This window comes from Scyliorhinus torazame, chromosome 29 (assembly GCF_047496885.1).
Source record: "Scyliorhinus torazame isolate Kashiwa2021f chromosome 29, sScyTor2.1, whole genome shotgun sequence".
In the NCBI taxonomy this organism is placed as follows: Eukaryota; Metazoa; Chordata; class Chondrichthyes; order Carcharhiniformes; family Scyliorhinidae; genus Scyliorhinus; species Scyliorhinus torazame.
The window spans coordinates 28,778,310-28,804,926 of NC_092735.1; the positions used below are offsets into that span (position 1 = coordinate 28,778,310).

The 26,617-nt window shown below is 51.7% G+C and overlaps 1 protein-coding gene across 1 annotated transcript in view; it reads right to left on the bottom strand.

The window, feature by feature from the left end:
* Positions 1-26,617, bottom strand: part of LOC140404136 (SH3 and multiple ankyrin repeat domains protein 1-like) — a 297,425-nt gene that overhangs the window by 140,771 nt on the left and 130,037 nt on the right. Inside the window, 3 exon segments of the mRNA XM_072492552.1 lie at positions 10,790-10,892; positions 21,411-21,526; positions 24,369-24,425. Of these exon segments, the coding sequence (XP_072348653.1) occupies positions 10,790-10,892; positions 21,411-21,526; positions 24,369-24,425 (276 nt within the window).

Consider the following 26,617-nt stretch of genomic DNA (forward strand, 5'->3'; position numbering starts at 1 on the left):
CAGTACTGGTGGGGACAGGTCTGTCTCTGTGTAACACTGGGGTACAGTTCTGGTGGGGAGGGGTCTGTCTCTGTGTAACACTGGGGTACAGTACTGGTGGGGACGGGTCTGTCGCTGTATAACACTGAGGTACAGTACTGGTGGGGACGGGTCTGTCACTGTATAACACTGAGGTACAGTACTGGTGGGGACGTGTCTGTCGCTGTGTAACACTGGGGTACAGTACTGGTGGGGACGGGTCTGTCACTGTATAACACTGGGGTACAGTACTGGTGGGGACGGGTCTGTCTCTGTGTAACACTGGGATACAGTACTGATGGGGACGGGTCTGTCACTGTATAACACTGGGCTACAGTACTGGTGGGGACGGGTCTGTCACTGTATAACACTGGGGTACAGTACTGGTGAGGACGGGTCTGTCTCTGTGTAACACTGGGGTACAGTACTGGTGGGGACGGGTCTGTCACTGTATAACACTGGGATACAGTACTGGTGGGGATGGGTCTGTCACTGTATGACACTGGGGTACAGTACTGGTGGGGACGGATCTGTCACTGTATAACACTGGGGAACAGTACTGGTGGGGACGGTTCTGTCACTTTGTAACACTGAGGTACAGTACTGGTGGGGACGGGACTGTCACTATAACATTGGGGTACAGTAATGGTGGGGACGGGTCTGTCTCTGTGTAACACTGGGGTACAGTACAGGTGGGGATGGGTCTGTCACTATAACATTGGGGTACATTACTGGTAGGAACGGGTCAGTCACTGTATAACACTGGGGTACAGTACTGGTGGTCACAGGTCTGTCACTGTGTAACACTGTGGTACAGTACTGGTGGGGAAGGGTCTGTCACTGTATAACACTGGGGCACAGTACTGGTGGGGACGGGCCTGTCACTGTATAACACTGCGGTACAGTACTGGTGGGGACGGGTCTGTCACTGTCTCACACTGGGGTACAGTACTGGTGGGGACCGGTCTGTCACTGTATAACACTGGGGCACAGGACTGGTGGGGACGCGTCTGTCACTGTATAACACTGGGGTACAGTACTGGTGGGGACGGGTCTGTCGCTGTGTAACACTGGGGTACAGTACTGGTGTGGACGGGTCTGTCGCTGTGTAACACTGGGGTACAGTACAGGTGGGGACGGGTCTGTCGCTGTGTAACACTGGGATACAGTACTGGTGGGGACGGGTCTGTCGCTGTGTAACACTGGGGTACAGTACTGGTGGGGATGGGTCTGTCGCTGTGTAACACTGGGGTACAGTATTGGTAGGGATGGGTCTGTTACTGTATAACAATGGGATACAATACTGGTGGGGATGGGTCTGTCACTGTTTAACACTGGGGTGCAGTACTGGTGGGGACGAGTCTGTCGCTGTATAACACTGGGGTACAGTACTGGTGGGGACGGGTCTGTCACTGTATAACACTGGGGTACAGTACTGGTGGGGACGGATCTGTCACTGTATAACACTGAGGTACAGTACTGGTGGGGACGGGTCTGTCACTGTGTAACACTGGGGTACAGTACTGGTGGGACGGGTCTGTCTCTGTGTAACACTGGGGTACAGTTCTGGTGGGGACGGGTCTGTCTCTGTGTAACACTGGGGTACAGTACTGGTGGGGACGGGTCTGTTGCTGTATAACACTGAGGTACAGTACTGGTGGGGACGTGTCTGTCGCTGTGTAACACTGGGGTACAGTACTGGTGGGGACGGGTCTGTCGCTGTATAACACTGAGGTACAGTACTGGTGGGGACGGGTCTGTCACTGTATAACACTGGGGTACAGTACTGGTGAGGACGGGTCTGTCTCTGTGTAACACTGGGATACAGTACTGATGGGGACGGGTCTGTCACTGTATAACACTGGGCTACAGTACTGGTGGGGACGGGTCTGTCACTGTATAACACTGGGGTACAGTACTGGTGAGGACGGGTCTGTCTCTGTGTAACACTGGGGTACAGTACTGGTGGGGACGGGTCTGTCACTGTATAACACTGGGATACAGTACTGGTGGGGATGGGTCTGTCACTGTATAACACTGGGGAACAGTACTGGTGGGGACGGTTCTGTCACTGTGTAACACTGAGGTACAGTACTGGTGGGGACGGGACTGTCACTATAACATTGGGGTACAGTACTGGTGGGGACGGGTCTGTCTCTGTGTAACACTGGGGTACAGTACAGGTGGGGATGGGTCTGTCACTATAACATTGGGGCATATTACTGGTAGGAACGGGTCAGTCACTGTATAACACTGGGGTACAGTACTGGTGGTCACAGGTCTGTCACTGTGTAACACTGTGGTAAAGTACTGGTGGGGAAGGGTCTGTCACTGTATAACACTGGGGCACAGTACTGGTGGGGACGGGCCTGTCACTGTATAACACTGCGGTACAGTACTGGTGGGGACGGGTCTGTCACTGTCTCACACTGGGGTACAGTACTGGTGGGGACCGGTCTGTCACTGAAGAACACTGGGGCACAGGACTGGTGGGGACGCGTCTGTCACTGTGTAACACTGGGGTACAGTACTGGTGGGGACGGGTCTGTCGCTGTGTAACACTGGGGTACAGTACTGATGGGGACGGGTCTGTCGCTGTGTAACACTGGGGTACAGTACTGGTGGGGACGGGTCTGTCGCTGCGTAACACTGGGGTACATTACTGGTGGGGACGGGTCTGTCGCTGTGTAACACTGGGGTACAGTACTGGTGGGGACGGGTCTGTCGCTGTGTAACACTGGGGTACAGTACTGGTGGGGACGGATCTGTCACTGTATAACACTGGGGAACAGTACTGGTGGGGACGGTTCTGTCACTTTGTAACACTGAGGTACAGTACTGGTGGGGACGGGACTGTCACTATAACATTGGGGTACAGTAATGGTGGGGACGGGTCTGTCTCTGTGTAACACTGGGGTACAGTACAGGTGGGGATGGGTCTGTCACTATAACATTGGGGTACATTACTGGTAGGAACGGGTCAGTCACTGTATAACACTGGGGTACAGTACTGGTGGTCACAGGTCTGTCACTGTGTAACACTGTGGTACAGTACTGGTGGGGAAGGGTCTGTCACTGTATAACACTGGGGCACAGTACTGGTGGGGACGGGCCTGTCACTGTATAACACTGCGGTACAGTACTGGTGGGGACGGGTCTGTCACTGTCTCACACTGGGGTACAGTACTGGTGGGGACCGGTCTGTCACTGTATAACACTGGGGCACAGGACTGGTGGGGACGCGTCTGTCACTGTATAACACTGGGGTACAGTACTGGTGGGGACGGGTCTGTCGCTGTGTAACACTGGGGTACAGTACTGGTGTGGACGGGTCTGTCGCTGTGTAACACTGGGGTACAGTACAGGTGGGGACGGGTCTGTCGCTGTGTAACACTGGGATACAGTACTGGTGGGGACGGGTCTGTCGCTGTGTAACACTGGGGTACAGTACTGGTGGGGATGGGTCTGTCGCTGTGTAACACTGGGGTACAGTATTGGTAGGGATGGGTCTGTTACTGTATAACAATGGGATACAATACTGGTGGGGATGGGTCTGTCACTGTTTAACACTGGGGTGCAGTACTGGTGGGGACGAGTCTGTCGCTGTATAACACTGGGGTACAGTACTGGTGGGGACGGGTCTGTCACTGTATAACACTGGGGTACAGTACTGGTGGGGACGGATCTGTCACTGTATAACACTGAGGTACAGTACTGGTGGGGACGGGTCTGTCACTGTGTAACACTGGGGTACAGTACTGGTGGGACGGGTCTGTCTCTGTGTAACACTGGGGTACAGTTCTGGTGGGGACGGGTCTGTCTCTGTGTAACACTGGGGTACAGTACTGGTGGGGACGGGTCTGTTGCTGTATAACACTGAGGTACAGTACTGGTGGGGACGTGTCTGTCGCTGTGTAACACTGGGGTACAGTACTGGTGGGGACGGGTCTGTCGCTGTATAACACTGAGGTACAGTACTGGTGGGGACGGGTCTGTCACTGTATAACACTGGGGTACAGTACTGGTGAGGACGGGTCTGTCTCTGTGTAACACTGGGATACAGTACTGATGGGGACGGGTCTGTCACTGTATAACACTGGGCTACAGTACTGGTGGGGACGGGTCTGTCACTGTATAACACTGGGGTACAGTACTGGTGAGGACGGGTCTGTCTCTGTGTAACACTGGGGTACAGTACTGGTGGGGACGGGTCTGTCACTGTATAACACTGGGATACAGTACTGGTGGGGATGGGTCTGTCACTGTATAACACTGGGGAACAGTACTGGTGGGGACGGTTCTGTCACTGTGTAACACTGAGGTACAGTACTGGTGGGGACGGGACTGTCACTATAACATTGGGGTACAGTACTGGTGGGGACGGGTCTGTCTCTGTGTAACACTGGGGTACAGTACAGGTGGGGATGGGTCTGTCACTATAACATTGGGGCATATTACTGGTAGGAACGGGTCAGTCACTGTATAACACTGGGGTACAGTACTGGTGGTCACAGGTCTGTCACTGTGTAACACTGTGGTAAAGTACTGGTGGGGAAGGGTCTGTCACTGTATAACACTGGGGCACAGTACTGGTGGGGACGGGCCTGTCACTGTATAACACTGCGGTACAGTACTGGTGGGGACGGGTCTGTCACTGTCTCACACTGGGGTACAGTACTGGTGGGGACCGGTCTGTCACTGAAGAACACTGGGGCACAGGACTGGTGGGGACGCGTCTGTCACTGTGTAACACTGGGGTACAGTACTGGTGGGGACGGGTCTGTCGCTGTGTAACACTGGGGTACAGTACTGATGGGGACGGGTCTGTCGCTGTGTAACACTGGGGTACAGTACTGGTGGGGACGGGTCTGTCGCTGCGTAACACTGGGGTACATTACTGGTGGGGACGGGTCTGTCGCTGTGTAACACTGGGGTACAGTACTGGTGGGGACGGGTCTGTCGCTGTGTAACACTGGGGTACAGTACTGGTGGGGATGGATCTGTCGCTGTGTAACACTGGGGTACAGTACTGGTGGGGACGGGTCTGTCACTGTGTAACACTGGGGTACAGTACTGGTAGGGATGGGTCTGTTACTGTATAACAATGGGATACAGTACTGGTGGGGAAGGGTCTGTCGCTGTGTAACACTGGGGTGCAGTACTGGTGGGGACGGGTCTGTCACTGTATAACACTGGGGTACAGTACTGGTGGGGACGGGTTTGTCACTGTGTAACACTGGGGTACAGTACTGGTGGGATCGGGTCTGTCACTATAACATTGGCGTACAGTACTGGTGGGGAGGGGTCTGTCACTGTGTAACACTGGGATACAGTACTGGTGGGGACGGGTCTGTCGCTGTATAACACTGGGGCACAGTACTGGTGGGGACGGGTCTGTCGCTGTGTAACACTGGGGTACAGTACTGGTGGGGACGGGTCTGTCGCTGTGTAACACTGGGGTACAGTACTGGAGGGGATGGGTCTGTCACTGTATAACACTGGGGTACAGTACTGGTGGGGACGGGTCTGTCACTGTATAACACTGGGGTACAGTACAGGTGGGGACGGGTCTGTCACTGTATAACACTGGGGTACAGTACTGGTGGGGACGGGTCTGTCGCTGTGTAACACTGGGGTACAGTACAGGTGGGGATGGGTCTGTCACTGTATAACAATGGGTACAGTACTGGTGGGGACGGGTCTGTCACTGTATGACACTGGGGTACAGTACTGGTGGGGACGGATCTGTCACTGTATAACACTGGGGAACAGTACTGGTGGGGACGGGACTGTCACTGTGTAACACTGGGGTACAGTACTGGTGGGGACGGATCTGTCACTGTATAACACTGGGGTACAGTACTGGTGGGGACGGGTCTGTCACTATAACATTGGGGTGCAGTACTGGTGGGGACGGATCTGTTACTGTATAACACTGGGGTACAGTACTGGTGGGGACGGGTCTGTCACTATAACATTGGGGTACAGTACTGGTGGGGACGGGTCTGTCACTATAACATTGGCGTACATTACTGGTGGGAACGGGTCAGTCACTGTATAACACTGGGATACAGTACTGGTGGGGAAGGGTCTGTCACTGTATAACACTGGGGCACAGTACTGGTGGGGACGGGCCTGTCACTGTATAACACTGGGGTACAGTACTGGTGGGGACGGGTCTGTCGCTGTGTAACACTGGGGTACAGTACTGCTGGGGACGCGTCTGTCACTGTATAACACTGGGGTACAGTACTGGTGGGGACGGGTCTGTCGCTGTGTAACACTGGGGTACAGTACTGATGGGGACGGGTCTGTCACTGTGTAACACTGGGGTACAGTACTGGTGGGGACGGGTCTGTCGCTGTATAACACTGAGGTACAGTACTGGTGGGGACGGGTCTGTCACTGTATAACACTGAGGTACAGTACTGGTGGGGACGTGTCTGTCGCTGTGTAACACTGGGGTACAGTACTGGTGGGGACGGGTCTGTCACTGTATAACACTGGGGTACAGTACTGGTGGGGACGGGTCTGTCTCTGTGTAAAACTGGGATACAGTACTGATGGGGACGTGTCTGTCACTGTATAACACTGGGCTACAGTACTGGTGGGGACGGGTCTGTCACTGTATAACACTGGGGTACAGTACTGGTGAGGACGGGTCTGTCTCTGTGTAACACTGGGGTACAGTACTGGTGGGGACGGGTCTGTCACTGTATAACACTGGGATACAGTACTGGTGGGGATGGGTCTGTCACTGTATGACACTGGGGTACAGTACTGGTGGGGCGGATCTGTCACTGTATAACACTGGGGAACAGTACTGGTGGGGACGGGTCTGTCACTGTGTAACACTGAGGTACAGTACTGGTGGGGACGGGACTGTCACTATAACATTGGGGTACAGTACTGGTGGGGACGGGTCTGTCTCTGTGTAACACTGGGGTACAGTACAGGTGGGGATGGGTCTGTCACTATAACATTGGGGTACATTACTGGTAGGAACGGGTCAGTCACTGTATAACACTGGGGTACAGTACTGGTGGTCACAGGTCTGTCACTGTGTAACACTGTGGTACAGTACTGGTGGGGAAGGGTCTGTCACTGTATAACACTGCGGTACAGTACTGGTGGGGACGGGTCTGTCACTGTCTCACACTGGGGTACAGTACTGGTGGGGACCGGTCTGTCACTGTATAACACTGGGGCACAGGACTGGTGGGGACGCGTCTGTCACTGTATAACACTGGGGTACAGTACTGGTGGGGACGGGTCTGTCGCTGTGTAACACTGGGGTACAGTACTGATGGGGACGGGTCTGTCGCTGTGTAACACTGGGGTACAGTACTGGTGGGGACGGGTCTGTCGCTGCGTAACACTGGGGTACAGTACTGGTGGGGACGGGTCTGTCGCTGTGTAACACTGGGGTACAGTACTGGTGGGGACGGGTCTGTCGCTGTGTAACACTGGGGTACAGTACAGGTGGGGACGGGTCTGTCGCTGTGTAACACTGGGATACAGTACTGGTGGGGACGTGTCTGTCGCTGTGTAACACTGGGGTACAGTACTGGTAGGGATGGGTCTGTTACTGTATAACAATGGGATACAGTACTGGTGGGGATGGGTCTGTCACTGTTTAACACTGGGGTGCAGTACTGGTGGGGACGGGTCTGTCACTGTATAACACTGGGGTACAGTACTGGTGGGGACGGGTTTGTCACTGTGTAACACTGGGGTACAGTACTGGTGGGGTCGGGTCTGTCACTATAACATTGGCGTACAGTACTGGTGGGGAGGGGTCTGTCACTGTGTAACACTGGGATACAGTACTGGTGGGGACGGGTCTGTCGCTGTATAACACTGGGGCACAGTACTGGTGGGGACGGGTCTGTCGCTGTGTAACACTGGGGTACAGTACTGGTGGGGACGGGTCTGTCGCTGTGTAACACTGGGGTACAGTACTGGAGGGGATGGGTCTGTCACTGTATAACACTGGGGTACAGTACTGGTGGGGACGGGTCTGTCACTGTATAACACTGGGGTACAGTACATGTGGGGACGGGTCTGTCACTGTATAACACTGGGGTACAGTACTGGTGGGGACGGGTCTGTCGCTGTGTAACACTGGGGTACAGTACAGGTGGGGATGGGTCTGTCACTGTAAAACAATGGGTACAGTACTGGTGGGGACGGTTCTGTCACTGTATGACACTGGGGTACAGTACTGGTGGGAACGGATCTGTCACTGTATAACACTGGGGAACAGTACTGGTGGGGACGGGACTGTCACTGTGTAACACTGAGGTACAGTACTGGTGGGGACGGGTCTGTCACTATAACATTGGGGTACAGTACTGGTGGGGACGGGTCTGCCTCTGTGTAGCACTGGGGTACAGTACAGGTGGGGACGGGTCTGTCGCTGTGTAACACTGGGGTACAGTACTGGTGGGGACGAGTCTGTCGCTGTGTAACACTGGGGTACAGTACTAATGGGGACGGGTCTGTCACTGTGTAACACTGGGGTAAAGTACTGGTGGGGACGGGTCTGTCGCTGTGTAACACTGGGGTACAGTACTGGTGGGGACGGGTCTGTCGCTGTGTAACACTGGGGTACAGTACTGGTGGGGACGGGTCTGTCGCTGTATAACACTGGGCTACAGTACTGGTGGGGACGGGTCTGTCGCTGTATAACACTGGGGCACAGTACTGGTGGGGACGGGTCTGTCGCTGTGTAACACTGGGGTACAGTACTGGTGGGGACGGGTCTGTCGCTGTGTAACACTGGGGTACAGTACTGGTGGGGACGGGTCTGTCACTGTATAACACTGGGGTACAGTACAGGTGGGGACGGGTCTGTCACTGTATAACACTGGGGTACAGTACTGGTGGGGACGGGTCTGTCGCTGTGTAACACTGGGGTACAGTACAGGTGGGGATGGGTCTGTCACTGTATAACAATGGGTACAGTACTGGTGGGGACGGGTCTGTCACTGTGTAACACTGGGGTACAGTACTGGAGGGGATGGGTCTGCCGCTGTGTAACACTGGGGTACAGTACTGGTGGGGACAGGTCTGTCGCTGTATAACACTGAGGTACAGTACTGGTGGGGACGGGTCTGTCACTGTATAACACTGAGGTACAGTACTGATGGGGACGGGTTTGTCGCTGTGTAACACTGGGGTACAGTACTGGTGGGGACGGATCTGTCGCTGTGTAACACTGGGGTACAGTACTGGTGGGGACGGGTCTGTCGCTGTGTAACACTGGGGTACAGTACAGGTGGGGACGGGTCTGTCGCTGTGTAACACTGGGATACAGTACTGGAGGGGATGGGTCTGTCACTGTATAACACTGGGGTACAGTACTGGTGGGGACGGGTGTGTCACTGTATAACACTGGGGTACAGTACAGGTGGGGACGGGTCTGTCACTGTATAACACTGGGGTACAGTACTGGAGATGACGGGTCTGTCGCTGTGTAACACTGGGGTACAGTACTGGTGGGGACGGGTCTGTCACTGTGTAACACTGGGGTACAGTACTGGTGGGGACGGGTCTGTCTCTGTGTAACACTGGGGTACAGTACTGGAGGGGATGGGTCTGTCGCTGTGTAACACTGGGGTACAGTACTGGTGGGGACGGGTCTGTCGCTGTATAACACTGTGGTACAGTACTGGTGGGGACGGGTCTGTCACTGTATAACACTGGGGTACAGTACTGGTGGAGACGCGTCTGTCGCTGTGTAACACTGGGGTACAGTACTGGTGGGGACGGGTCTGTCACTGTATAACACTGGGGTACAGTACTGGTGGAGACGGGTCTGTCGCTGTGTAACACTGGGGTACAGTACTGGTGGAGACGGGTCTGTCGCTGTGTAACACTGGGGTACAGTACTGGTGGGGACGGGTCTGTCACTGTATAACACTGGGGTACAGTACTGGTGGGGACGGGTCTGTCACTGTATAACACTGGGGTACAGTACTGGTGTGGACGGATCTGTCACTGTATAACACTGGGGTACAGTACTGGTGAGGACGGATCTGTCTCTGTGTAACACTGGGGTACAGTACTGGTGGGGACGGGTCTGTCACTGTGTAACACTGGGGTACAGTACTGGTGAGGACGGATCTGTCTCTGTGTAACACTGGGGTACAGTACTGGTGGGGACGGGCCTGTCACTGTATAACACTGGGGTACAGTACTGGTGGGGACGGGTCTGTCACTGTATAACACTGGGGTACAGTACTGGTGTGGACGGATCTGTCACTGTATAACACTGGGGTACAGTACTGGTGTGGACGGATCTGTCACTGTATAACACAGGGGTACAGTACTGGTGGGGACGGGTCTGTCACTGTATAACACTGGGGTACAGTACTGGTGTGGACGGATCTGTCACTGTATAACACTGGGGTACAGTACTGGTGTGGACGGATCTGTCACTGTGTAACACTGGGGTACAGTACTGGTGAGGACGGATCTGTCTCTGTGTAACACTGGGGTACAGTACTGGTGGGGACGGGCCTGTCACTGTATAACACTGGGGTACAGTACTGGTGTGGACGGATCTGTCACTGTATAACACAGGGGTACAGTACTGGTGGGGACGGGTCTGTCACTGTATAACACTGGGGTACAGTACTGGTGTGGACGGATCTGTCACTGTGTAACACTGGGGTACAGTACTGGTGGGGACGGGTCTGTCTCTGTGTAACACTCCTGTTGCTGACATGTCCCTCATGCCCAGCCTGTCACCCTGCGATTTCCTTACCCATTGACTTTTGGCGCAGGAGCCCTTGTTGTGCAGCCAGGTAAGGCCTGTCGAAGCTGACTGACTGCCCCATCGCAGTCATCACCGGTTGCTCATACAGCGGCTGGGCAAGAGAACAAAGTCTAATGGTTAGAAACTCCGCGGGCCGACCTGGGCTAGCCTCCTCGAGGCCTCAGCACAGAGTAGGGTGAATGAGAACGAGCCACCTTCCTTCATTTACCCAGCCCATTGTGACAACGCCCCCCCCCCCCCCCCCCCATCCCCACCCCACTGTGAAGCCCCTTTTTGAACCTCTGCACTCTGAGGTGTTGCTCCACCCACAGTGGTGACAGCGAGGAGCGTCCAGGATTTGGACCCAGTGGCAGTGAGGTGAATGGTGACCCCCAGGGAGGTTGGTAGTGAGGGGGGAGGGGGGATTCAGCGATGGCAATGCCATTGAATGTCACGGGAAGATGGTTCGATTCCCTCTTGCTGTCGAGGAACATTGCCTGGCAGTTCTGTGGCGCCGATGTTGCCAAATACGAATGTACCACCGAAACAGGCCATTCAGCGACACGGCACCCTGCAGGTGACTAATGATCCACGTAAGCACCCTCCAAACTGGCTGCATCCAACAGCGTCAGCCATGGCCCAATGGGTAGCACCCGATCGTCTGGGTCAGAGTGTTGTAGGTTCGTATCCCACTCAAGATCTGAGCGTCAAATCTCGGCTAATGCTCCGACTGAGGGGAGTGATGCACTTTTGGAAGAAATGTGCAGCCCGCTCAGGTTGACATTAAAGGGAGTAGCCTGGCCAGTCATCATGACTGAAACGGATGATCATTGCCATTGTGCTGTGATAAAGGGTAAATGTAAAAGAAGGCCTCCGCACTACCAGGAATGACCCACAGATGGTGCTGAGGAGCCTGTCATGTTCCTACTCTCTATCGCCATCACGGGGACACCACCGGCACTGCAGCTTACAGCACTGAAGGTGCAGATCCAGGGGCGGAATTCTCCGCAATCGGCGCGGCGCGATTCCCGCCCCCGCCAAATATCCGGTGCCGGAGAATTCGGTCACCGACGGGGGCGGGATTGACGCCAGCCCCCGGTGATTCTCCGACCTGGCGGGGGGTCGGAGAATCTCGCCCCAGGTACATTTCAAAGTGTTTAGGGTCTCTGCCTCCACCAACTCGGGCAGCGAGTTGAAGACTCCCATCGCCCTCCGAGTAATAAAGTTCACCCTCACGTCCCCTCGACACCTTCTGCCTCTCATCTTGAATCTATGGCCCCTGGTTCTAGAATTCTCCACCAAGGGAAACAATGTTATCCTGTCCACTCGATCTCTTCCCCTCATAATTTTGTACACCTCAATTCAGTCACCCCTCAGCCTCCTTCGTTCCAGGGAAAATAACCCCAACCTATCCAATCTCTCCTCGTAGCCCTGCTAACATTCGTGTAAACCTCCTCTGCGCTCTGTCCAGGGCAGTGACATCCGTCCTGGGATGTCCAGAGCTCGACACAATCCTCCAGTTTGGTTTCACTATATACACACTCGAATTCACACACCCAGCATCTCCCCAAACACACACGCACATCCAAACACACCTAAGTACACACAGGAACGCACTCACTCGTATACAAACACACACAAACATACACACACTCACTCACACACAAACATATACACTCACTCACACACAAACATATACACTCACTCACACACACATATACACTCACTCACACACACACATATACACTCACTCACACACAAACATATACACTCACGCACACACACATATAAACTCACACACACAAACACACACTCACACACACACATATACACTCACTCACACACACACATATACACTCACTCACACACAAACATATACACTCACGCACACACACATATACACTCACACACACAAACACACACTCACACACACACATATACACTCACTCACACACAAACATATACACTCACTCACACACACATATACACTCACTCACACACACACATATACACTCACACACACAAACACACACTCACACACACACATATACACTCACTCACACACACACATATACACTCACTCACACACAAACATATACACTCACTCACACACACACATATACACTCACTCACACACACACATATACACTCACTCACACACACATATAAACACTCACACACACAAACACACACTCACACACACACATATACACTCATTCACACACATATACACTCACACACATATATACTCACACACACAAACACAGACTCACACACACACATATACTCACTCACACACATACATATACACCCACTCACACACAAACATATACACTCACTCACACACACACATATACACTCACTCACACACACACATATACACTCACTCACACACAAACATATACACTCACTCACACACACAAACACACACTCACACACACACATATACACTCACTCACACACATATACACTCACTCACACACAAACATAGACACTCACTCACATACACACATATACACTCACTCACACACACACATATACACTCACTCACACAAACACACACTCACACACACACATATACACTCACTCACACATACACATGTGCACTCACTCACACAAACACATATACACTCACACACAAACACACACTCACACACACACATATACACTCACTCACACACAAACATAGACACTCACTCACACACACACATATACACTCACTCACACACACACATATACACTCACTCACACAAACACACACTCACACACAAACATATACACTCACTCACACACACACATATACACTCACACACAAACACACACTCACACACACACATATACACTCACTCACACACAAACATATACACTCACTCACACACACACATATACACTCACACACACACATATACTCACTCACACACACACATATACACTCACTCACACACACACATATACACTCACTCACACATACACATAGACACTCACTCACACACACACATATACACTCACTCACACACACACATATACACTCACTCACACATACACATGTGCACTCACTCACACACAAACATATACACTCACTCACACACACACATATACACTCACACACACACAAACACACACTCACACACACACATATACACTCACTCACACACACACAAACACACACTCACACACACACATATACACTCACTCACACACACAAACATACACACTCACTCACACAAACATATACACTCACTCTCACACACATATAAACACTCACTCACACACACAAACATACACACACACATATGCACTCACTCACACACACAAACATACACACAGTCACACACACACATATACACTCACTCACACATACACATATACACTCACTCACACACACATATACACTCACTCACACACACATATACACTCACTCACACACAAACATATACACTCACTCACACACACACATATACACTCACTCACACACACATATACACTCACACACACACAAACACACACTCACACACACATATACACTCACTCACACACACACATATACACTCACTCACACATATACACTCACTCACACACACAAACATACACACTCACTCACACAAACATATACACTCACTCTCACACACATATACACTCACTCACACACACATAAACACTCACTCACGCACACACACACATATACACTCACTCACACACACAAACATACACACAGTCACACACACACATATACACTCACTCACACACACACATATACACTCACTCACACACACATATACACTCACTCACACACACATATACACTCACTCACACACACACATACACACACACACACTCACTCACACACACACATATACACTCACTCACACACACATATATACACTCACTCACACACACACATATACACTCTCACACACAAACACACACACACACATATACACACAGTCACACACACACATATACACTCACTCACACACACACATATACATTCACTCACACACACATATACACTCACTCACACACACAGATACACTCACTCACACACACACTCACTCACACACACACATATACACTCATTCACACACACAAACATACACACACTCACTCACACACACAAACATATACACTCACTCACACACACATATACACTCACTCACACACACATAAACACTCACACACACAAACATACACACAGTCACACACACACATATACACTCACTCACACACACACATATACACTCACACACACACATATACTCACTCACACACAAACATATACACTCACTCACACACACATATATATACACTCACTCACACACACAAACATACACACAGTCACACACACACACACATATACACTCACTCACACACACACATATACACTCACTCACACACACACATATACACTCACTCACACACACACATATACACTCACTCACACACACATATACACTCACACACTCACACAGGGGCTGGTTTAGCTCACTGGGCTAAATCGCTGACTTTTAAAGCAGACTAAGGCAGGTCGGCAGCGTGGGTTCAATTCCTGTGCCAGCCTCCCTGAACAGGCGCCGGAATGTGGCGACTAGGGGCTTTTCACAGTAACTTCATTGAAGCCTACTCGTGACAATAAGCGATTTTCATTTTCATTTCATTTCATATACATATACACTCACACACAAACAAACATATACACTCACTCACTCACACACATATACACTCACACACAAACAAACATATACACTCACACACATATACACTCACTCACACACACATATACACACACACACATATATACATATATATGAGTGAGTGTATATGTGTGTGTGTGAGTGAGTGTATATGTGTGTGTGAGTATATGTGTGTGTGTGAGTGTATATGTTTGTGTGAGTGAGTGTATGTGTGAGTGAGCGTATATGTGTGTGTGAGTGAGTGTATATATATGTGTGTGTGAGTGAGTGTATATGTGTGTGTGAGTGAGTATATGTGTGTGTGTGAGTGTATATGTTTGTGTGAGTGAGTGTATGTGTGAGTGAGCGTATATGTGTGTGTGAGTGTATATGTGTGTGTGTGAGTGAGCGTATATGTGTGTGAGTGTATATGTTTGTGTGTGAGTGAGCGTATGTGTGTGTGTGAGTGAGTGTATATGTGTGTGTGAGTGAGTGTATATGTTTGTGTGTGAGTGAGTGAGTGTATATGTGTGTGTGAGTGAGTATATGTGTGTGTGTGAGTGAGCGTATATGTGTGTGTGTGAGTGAGCGTATATGTGTGTGTGAGTGAGTGTATATATATGTGTGTGTGAGTGAGTGTATATGTTTGTGTGTGAGTGAGTGTATATGTGTGTGTGTGAGTGAGCGTATATGTGTGTGTGTGTGTGTCTTCTTCAATGCCAGGAGCATCCAGAATAAGGTGGGTGAACTTGCGGCATGAGTTGGTACCTGAGACTTCGATGTTGTGGCCATTTCGGAGACATGGATAGAGCAGGGACAGGAATGGTTGTTGCAAGTGCCGGGGTTTAGATATTTCAGTAAGCTCAGGGAAGGTGGTAAAAGAGGGGGAGGTGTGGCATTGTTAGACAAGGACAGTATTACGGTGGCAGAAAGGACGTTTGATGAGGACTCGTCGATTGAGGTAGTATGGGCTGAGGTTAGAAACAGGAAAGGAGAGGTCACCCTGTTAGAGGTTTTCTATAGGCCTCCGAAAAGTTCCAGAGATGTAGAGGAAAGGATTGCAAAGATGATTCTGGATAGGAGCGAAAGCAACAGGGTAGTTGTTATGGGGGACTTTAACTTTCCAAATATTGACTGGAAACGCTATAGTTCGAGTACTTTAGATGGGTCCGTTTTTGTCCAATGTGTGCAGGAGGGTTTCCTGACACAGTATGTAGATAGGCCAATGAGAGGCGAGGCCATATTGGATTTGGTACTGGGTAATGAACCAGGACAGGTGTTAGATTTGGAGGTAGGTGAGCACTTTGGTGATAGTGACCACAGTTCAATTACGTTTACTTTAGTGATGGAAAGGGATAGGTATATACCGCAGGGCAAGAGTTATATCTGGGGGAAAGGCAATTATGATGCGATGAGGCAAGACTTAGGATGCATCAGATGGAGAGGAAAACTGCAGGGGATGGGCACAATGGAAATGTGGAGCTTGTTCAAGGAACAGCTACTGCGTGTCCTTGATAAGTATGTACCTGTCAGGCAGGGAGGAAGTGGTCGAGCAAGGGAACCGTGGTTCACTAAGGCAGTCAAAACACTTGTCAAGAGGAAGAAGGAGGCTTATGTAAAGATGAGACATGAAGGTTCAGTGAGGGCGCTCGAGAGTTACAAGTTAGCTCGGAAGGACCTAAAGAGAGAACTAAGAAGAGCCAGGAGGGGTCATGAGAAGTCTTTGGCAGGTAGGATAAAGAATAACCCTAAAGCTTTCTATAGATATGTCAGGAATAAAAGAATGACTAGGGTAAGAGTGGGGCCAGTCAAGGACAGTAGTGGGAAGTTGTGCTTGGAGTCCGAGGAGATAGGAGAGGTGCTAAATGAGTATTTTTCATTAGTATTCACACAGGAAAAAGACAATGTTGTCGAGGAGAATACTGAGATTTAGGCTACTAGACTAGAAGGGCTTGAGGTTCATAAGGAGGAGGTGTTAACAATTCTGGAAAGGGTGAAAATAGATAAGTACCCTGGGCCGGATGAGATTTATCCTAGGATTCTCTGGGAAGCTAGGGAGGAGATTGCTAAGCCTATGGCTTTGATCTTTAAGTCATCTTTGTCAACAGGAATAGTGCCAGAAGACTGGAGGATAGCAAATGTTGTCCCTTTGTTCAAGAAGGGGAGTAGAGACAACCCCGGTAACTATAGACCAGTGAGCCTTACTTCTGTTGTGGGCAAAATCTTGGAAAGGTTTATAAGAGATAGGATGTATAATCATCTGGAAAGGAATAATTTGATTAGACACAGTCAACACGGTTTTGTGAAGGGTAGGTCGTGCCTCACAAACCTTATTGAGTTCTTTGAGAAGGTGACCAAACAGGTGGATGAGGGTAAAGCAGTTGATGTGGTGTATATGGATTTCAGTAAAGCGTTTGATAAGGTTCCCCACGGCAGGCTACTGCAGAAAATACAGAAGCATGGGATTCAGGGAGATTTAGCAGTTTGGATCAGAAATTGGCTAGCTGGAAGAAGACAAAGGGTGGTGGTTGATGGGAAGTGTTCAGACTGGAGTCCAGTTACTAGTGGTGTACCACAAGGATCTGTTTTGGGGCCACTGCTGTTTGTCATTTTTATAAATGACCTGGAGGAGGGCGTAGAAGGATGGGTGAGTAAATTTGCAGATGACACTAAAGTCAGTGGAGTTGTGGACAGTGCGGAAGGATGTTACAAGTTACAGAGGGACATAGATAAGCTGCAGCGCTGGGCTGAGAGGTGGCAAATGGAGTTTAATGCAGAAAAGTGTGAGGTGATTCATTTTGGAAGGAATAACAGGAAGACTGAGTACTGGGGCTAATGGTAAGATTCTTGGCAGTGTGGATGAGCAGAGAGATCTCGGTGTCCATGTACATAGATCCCTGAAAGTTGCCACTCAGGTTGAGAGGGTTGTTAAGAAGGCGTACGGTGTGTTAGCTTTTATTGGTGGAGGGATTGAGTTTCGGAGCCATGAGGTCATGTTGCAGCTGTACAAAACTCTGGTGCGGCCGCATTTGGTGTATTGCGTGCAATTCTGGTCGCCGCATTATAGGAAGGATGTGAAAGCATTGGAAAGGGTGCAGAGGAGATTTACCAGAATGTTGCCTGGTATGGAGGGAAGATCTTATGAGGAAAGGCTGAGGGACTTGAGGCTGTTTTCGTTAGAGGCAAGAAGGTTAAGAGGTGACTTAATTGAGGCATACAAGATGATCAGAGGATTGGATAGGGTGGACAGTGAGAGCCTTTTCCTCGGATGGTGATGTCTAGCACAAGGGAACATAGCTTTAAATTGAGGGGAGATAGATATAAGACAGATGTCAGAGGTAGGTTCTTTACTCAGAGAGTAGTAAGGGCGTGGAATGTCCTGCCTGCAACAGTAGTGGACTCGCCAACACTAAGGGCATTGAAATGGTCATTGGATAGACATATGGACGATAAGGGAATGGTGTAGATGGGCTTTAGAGTGGTTTCACAGGTCGGTGCAACATCGAGGGCCGAAGGGCCTGTACTGCGCTGTAATGTTCGATGTTCTACACACACACACACATATACACTCACTCACACACACATACACATATACACTCACTCACGCACACACATATACTCACACACACACACACATATACACTCACTCACACACACATACACATATACACTCACTCACGCACACACATATACTCACTCACACACACATATACACTCACTCACACACACATATACACTCACTCACACACACACATATACACTCACTCACACACACACACATATACACTCACTCACACACACACATATACACTCACTCACACACACACATATACACTCACTCACATATACGAACACTCATACACACATATACACTCACTCACACACACATATACATGCACTCACACACACATATACACTCACTCACTCACACACAGATATACGCTCACTCACACACACATACACATCTACACTCATTCACACACACACACATATACACACACACACGCATATACACTCACACACACAAACATATACACTCACACACACATATATACACACTCACACACAGATATACATTCACTCACACACACACATATATACACTCACTCACGCACACACAACCAACCTTACCAATACACACACACTCACATACCTTAATGCCTATACGAACATACGCTCACACATCCAAACATGACCACAGACACTAATACACACACCAGCTCACACATACATTCACTGAAACATCAGCATAGAGATATACACGTTATCACGATCGGCGTGCAAGTCCTCACACAAACCTCTTTAATATTTTGCCGCTAATGGACTATTTGACGCTGGAGTGGGACCTTCCTTGTTTCAAATCTTTCCTCCAATCAGCGTGTGACCCCTCATCACTAACCTCACTCACTTTAAAACAACGGGCAGAGAGAGGGTGCAACGAGAGAAGGGGAGAGAGGGGAGGGAGTAAGAGCAGGAGAGAGGGAATAAATACGATGATGGGGATTCTCCGTTTGGGAGGCTCCGGGGAGGAATCGCCTCTGCTTCGTGCTCGTGCTGGGAGCGGGAATCCAGGGGCGATGCACTATCCTTTGCCATTCAGATTTACGTACAGCGGGGATTGCGAGGGATTCCCTCGCGGAGCTCGATATCCGGCCGCCATTTTGAGCGAGAGGCCCGATAATGAAGTCCAGCGGCTGTGCCTTCCCCCCACCCCTGCGTAATGTAATCCCCCCACCCCCGCCCCACCCCCCACACCACAGGATTTCCTGGGTCACCCCCTTCCCACCCCAGGGCATGAGGGTGGCCCGACCCCCCCCCCACCTGAGACCCCCAGAAGTGGGGCCCTTTAATTTGTGGACCCCGACCAGAGACTCCCCCATAAGAGAGGCGCCCACCAAAGACCTCCCACCCCCATTACAGACACCCCCACCAGTGACCCCCATGAGAGAGAGCCCCGATTACAGAGACTCCCACCAGAGACCACCCCCATAAGAGAAGTGGGGGTCTTAAAGAGTGACTCCCTTAGCCCACCACAAGGTCCCCACCGCGTCAGGGCCAGGCTGGGAAATACCTGCACCAATCCACGCCCACATGACTCCCGTCCCAGAGATCCGGAGAATCACGCAGTCTTGGAGAATCCCTTGTCCAGCCCGTTAATAGGATGTGAATGGGTCAATATTGACCCATCTTCCCGCTGGGGCATGGGCTGCCAACCTCGATGCCACCACCAGTGCGAGACCGGACCATCGGAATGGGATGGGCGCTGATTTTTGCCCGGCGTTGGATTTTCCGCCTCATCGAGAGCTCCACTATCGCCGGCGGCGAACTCGGCCCAATGAGAAAGAGCCGGAGCACGGAGAGAGAGTGAGAAGGACAGAGAGAGAGGGAGAGAGAGAGACAGAAAGAGAGAGCGGGAGGAAGGGACGGGGAGAGAGGGAGAGAGAGAGACAGAGAGAGAGAGGGAGGGAGGGGCGGAGAGAGAGGGAGAGAGAGAGACAGAGAGAGAGAGGGAGAGAGAGACAGAGAGAGAGAGAGGGAGGGATGGAGAGAGAGGGAGAGAGAGAGACAGAGAGAGAGAGGGAGGGAGGGACGGAGAGAGAGGGAGCGAGACAGACAGAGAGGGAGGGAGAGACGGAGTGAGAGAGACATAGAGAGAGAGGGAGGGAGGGATGAAGAGAGCGGGAAAGAGAGAGACAGAGAGAGGGAGGGAGGGACGAAGAGAGAGACAGAGGGAGAGAGAGAGGGAGGGAGGGAGGGAAGGAGGGAGGGAGAGAGATGGGAGAGGGAGAAGAGACAGAAACACAATGGGAGAGAAAGGGATGGATGGACACATGGAGAGAGGTGTTAGACACTAGACGTAACCCTTGTACCTGAGGCCGCTCCGCCCCTCTCCTCCATCCTGTCATTCCCATTGTCCAGTATAATAATCGTTACACCCTCCTCACTTTCTACACACTCACCTCTGCACTGTAGAAGGTTCTGGCAGCCGTCCGTGGCTTTGGCACATTAGCCTGAGTGCCAGCACTCTCGTTGGCAATGGACTGTTGGGCTGCGGCCAGTATCTCGTCCAATCGGTCTGCGGACGCAACAGAGGGAGCCAGTCAGCTGGGGGGCACGTCGCCAGGGCGGCCAGGTTGGAGACTGGGCACAGCCACCGCCGGGCACCGACCACCCCTCGGACCAAACCATTCTCCGCCCCCCCCCCCCCCCCCCCGCAAGACGCGATTCTCCGCAAAGTGGCGCCACTGGGGCCAGCATGTTTGGCGCCTCGCCGGTCGGGGTATGCGGCAACTCTCCGACCCGGGCCGGCATGGGCCGATTCTCCAGCCCGGATGGGCCGAGTGGCCGTCAACAAAAGGTCGAGACCCGCCGGCGCCGTTCTAACGTCCTCTGAGCCGGTGGGACCTCGGCCTTGAAGGGGGTCCGACCCTGGGGGGGGGGGGGGGGGGGGGGGGGGGGGCTCCGTAGTGGCCTGGCCTGCGTTCGGGGCCCACCAATTGGCGGGCCAGCCTCTCAGTCCGGGGGGGGCTCCTTTCCCTGCGCCGGCTCCTGTAGCCCTTGGGGCCGGCGTGGGGAAGAAGGTCACTGCGGGTGCGCGGACCCCACGGCGTGGGCCGCTCCAACACCGTGCTACCCCACTATGGCCCGGAGAATCGGGCGCCGCCGCCAGCGTAAAACACTCCCATTTTTACGGCATTGGCACTTAGCCTTCCGTTGGGAGAATCCCGCCCATTATCTCTTTTTAAATTTAGAGTAACCAATTGTTTTTCTTTCCCCCAATCAAGGGGCAATTTAGCGCGGCCAATCCACCTACCCTGGGTTTGTGGGGGTGAGACCCACACAGGCACGGGGAGAACGTGCAAATCCCACATGGACAGTGACCCGGGGCCGGGATCGAACCCGGGTCCTCGGCGGCGTGAGGCAGCAGTGCTAACCACTGTGCCACCGTGCCGCCCGACCTGAATTCCAAACTTGAGAAAATAAGGTAGACTGTAAGATGAAGCTCGGTCAACCCTCCCTCGGTTACTTTGAGGAACTAAAGCTCTCGACCTTCACATGACTGACCCTGATTTGTCTGCCGATTAGAACATGCCAATCGATATCTGTCCCATGGTTGATGTTGATTTTCTTGTTTATTGAGGAGGGGGGGGCTTTAAAAAAAAAATCTTTCTTTGCCATTTTCTTCCTACTTCTCTCTTCCTGATCGTTTGTGGGCTGTTGGCGTCCCTGGCAGGGCAGGAACCTGCCCCCCACCCCCTCGAACTGCCCTTGAACCGAGTGGCTCTCTGGGCCATTTCAGAGGACACCGCTGTGGTGCTCGAGTCACATCTAGGCCAGGCTGGGTAAGTACGGCAGATTTCCCTCCCTAAAGGGGCGTTCTGTTTTGTTTAAAATTTAAGAGTACCCAATTATTTTTATTCCAATTAAGGGGCAATTTAGCGCGGCCAATCCACCTACCCTGCGCATCTTTGGGTTGTGGGGGGTGAGACCCACGCAGGCACGGGGAGAATGTGCAAACTTCCCACGGGCAGTGACCCAGGGTTGGGATTCGAACCGGGGTCCTCAGCGACGTAGTCCCAGTGCTAACCACTGCGCCACCGTGCTGTCCTTAAACTGGATGTTTTTTTTTACGACAGTTGACAATGCTTTCATGGTCGGCATCCGACTTTTAATATTTGTTGAATTAAAATTCCACCATCGGCTGTGCTGGGATTTGAACTCGGGTCCCCTGATTACTAGCCCAGCGACAATACCACTACGCCATGTAGGTTGATCGAATGATCGTCGTCCTGTAATCTATTTTCGACACAGCCATTCGTTATGGTTGTTGTGAAAACTTCGCAAACAGGAATAAATAAATAAAATGATAGAATTTTACAGCATTGGAGGCCATTCTGCCCATCACGGCTGTGCTGACCCTATCCAATTAGCCGTCCCGCCCTTGCTCTTTCCCCCATAGTTATGCTAACTTTTCCTTTTCTATCCAATTCCCTTTTGAAAGTCCCTATTGAATCTGCTGCCACTGCCTCTTTCGGCTGCGCCTCCCACATCACAAAATCTCGCTGCGTTAAAATAGTTCTCCTCATCGCCCCCCCCCCCCTCTGGTTGTTTTGCCAACTCCCGAGAAGCATGTGGCTGGGAGGCCGGAGGAATCCCGCCCAGTGTCTTAACTTTGAACGCCTTCATTGAATCTCCCTGCAGCCCTCTCCGCTCCCCCCCCCCCACCCCACCCCAGAAAAGGGTGCTGATCGGTTGTCAAGTTGACTCTGATTGGTCGACGCGTTGCCAATCAGTCAAACTGACAACGCAACTCATTTATACATGCTCGAAGAGATGTACATTCATACACAGGGACCCGTTTGCTGCAAACTAAAGGGATATGTTCAGGCCACGTTGTTTTCTCCAGCCAGCCAACCCTGATTGGCCAAGGAGAAAACACCGGGAAACTATTGGCTCCCCACGTTCCCGGGCAACTGAGAAAAGGCACAATACTTGAACATATTGTCCCTCTGTATGAATGTACATCGCTTCGAGCATGTGTAAATGAGCCGCGTTGTGGGTTCGACCGATCTGCACTCCTCGGTCAATCAGAGTCAACCTGCCGACCAATCAGTGGTATAAATTGTTGCGATTGTTTGAAATTTGGTTTACTTGCGTTGTTCCTGGTGAGTGCAGGACGCAAAGTTTCGGCAACATGCCTCACTTTCCAGAAGAATTTGGAGTTGGGAAAACATAGGGCAGGTCTGTAGTAGCCCGGCTAAAGTGTCTGAAGTGGACAACCCATTCTCCGTTGCCTCTGAATTTTCTGATTCGGGTCTTAAAGACCTTCCCCCTTGTCTTAACGCAACACCCAGCACGACCTTTGGCCGCTCCAGTGTCCATGCGCTATTTCCTTTAAGGTAGCATTGACTATTTACTTAATGCCATTTGATAAACCTTCCGCCTCTTCTCGGTGGACTGCTGGGGCTCGTAATCTGAAAGACACAACGAGACATATCGACAGAAGGTTAGGGGCCGTATAGCCAAGTTTATGAAGGGGTGGGGTGGGGAGTCATAGGTCACTGCTCGAGGGGGGCATCGCAAACCCGTACCGGGCACAGTCTCTCTGGGGGGGGGGGGGGGGGGGGGGGACCGATAAGGGTGCAAGGCATTGTTTTTGGGTGCGACCCAATTCGAACTTTTCTGGCCGGGAGGTGCTCGTGACGGGTGAAACAGGATTCTGACCCGGCGACAGCGAAGGAACGGCCAATATATTTCCAAATCCGGATGGCGAGTCACTCGGAGGGGAACCTCCAGGTGGTGGGGTTCCCCAGGCGGTCTGAGGTGGTAGAGGTCACGGCTTTGCGCTGACGACGCAGTTTCTCAGAGAGCGCTGGTATAACTCAGTGTGTCCTGCTGGTCAGAACCCGTCCCCCCCCCCCTCAAGGGCCCTTTATACCCGAACGAGCCCTCTGGTCAGTCGCTTCCCTACAGATAGATTCGGAGTTTTCAGATTTTCCCAATTCAGGCCTGAACTGAAATGAGCAGCTCCTAATTTGTATATTTTAACTCTCAGTCCAAATATAAATTACTTAGCATTCTGGCTTGGGAGAGGGAAGGGGGCTGCCATGGGGGACGTGGGCAGTTGACAATGAGGGCATTGGATTGGATTGGATTGGATTTTTTTATTGTCACGTGTACCGAGGTACAGTGAAAAGTATTTTTCTGCGAGCAGCCCAACAGATCATTAAGTACATGGGAAGAAAGGGAATAAAAGAAAATACATAATAGGGCAACACAACATATACCCAATTGGAGTAATTGGAGCAATTGGAGCAATACATAAAAGCATTTGTCTCCCTCAATAAGATCATGGCTGATTTTATCTTGGGCTTCCCTCCACCTTCCTGTCCGCCCCCCCCCTTAACCTGGACTCTCTTGTCAATCAAACATCTGTCTACCTCTGTCCGGAGGATATTCAATGGCCCGTCCGCCATTGGGGTGGGGGGTTCCAAAGGTTCACAATTCTCGGAGAGAAGAAATTCCTCCTCATGGCCCCTTCTGCATAAACCATCGAATCCGTACAGTGCACAAGGGGGGAGAACATGCACACGCCATGCAGACAGTCAACTGAGGTTGGAACTGAACCCGGGTCCCTGGCACCGCAAAGCGGCAGTGCTGACCAATGTGCCACCGTGCTGAGTGATGTCTTATCCTGAAACTGTGAGCCCCTAGTTCTAGGTTCCCCCAAGAGGAAACATCCGTGGGCAGCACGGCAGCACAGTGGTTAGCACTGTTGCTTCACGGCGCCAGGGTCCCGGGTTCGATTCCGCGCTGGGTCACTGCCTGTGCGGAGTCTGCACGCTCTCCCCGTGTCTGCGTGGGTTTCCTCCGGGTGCTCCGGTTTCCTCCCACAGTCCAATGACATGCAGGTTAATTGGATTGGCCACGCTAAATTGCCCCTTAGTGTCCAAAAAGGTTAGGAGGGGTTATTGGGTTACAGAGATAGGGTAGAAGTGAGGGCTTAAGTGGGTCGGTGCAGACTCGATGAGCCAAATGGCCTCCTTCTCCACTGTATATTCTATCCCCTCAGCATCTGCCCTGTTAAGTCCCAACTCCCCCCCACCCTCCCCCTCCCCATCCTGCCCCTCTCAGGATCTTACCTGTTTCAATAAGACCACTTCTCGTTCTTCGAAACCCAATGCGTACAGGCCCAACCTGCTTAATCTCCGCCCCCTCCACTACCAGGGGATAACCTCGCCGTCCCATCACACCTCCCCACCCTCGTACCCATTTGCCTCGGAGGCCCGGTTCAAATCTCCGTCCTCCACCCGGCTCCGTGGCCAGAGCGAAGGCGGCGGGGAATTTAATGCGTTGTGTTGGAGGTTATGGGTCAGCGGTCACTGGAGATACTCGTCCACAGAGAGGCAGCCAGAGCTTCCTCCGTTAAAAAGAATAAGGGCGGGATTTTCCAGCTCCTCCTGGCGCCTTCCCCCCACCCCGCGCCGTGTTTTTCCCGGTTCGCCACTGGCAGCCAGTGGGATATTCCGATCCAGTCGATGTCTACGATGTTTGGTCCGCCTTGTCTCCGGCGCGGGAACATGTCGCGGGGAGTGGGTGGGGCGGGCAGGGGGAGGGAGTGACTGGAAGATACCCGCAGGTGGGAAGGTCCGGAAGATCCCATTTT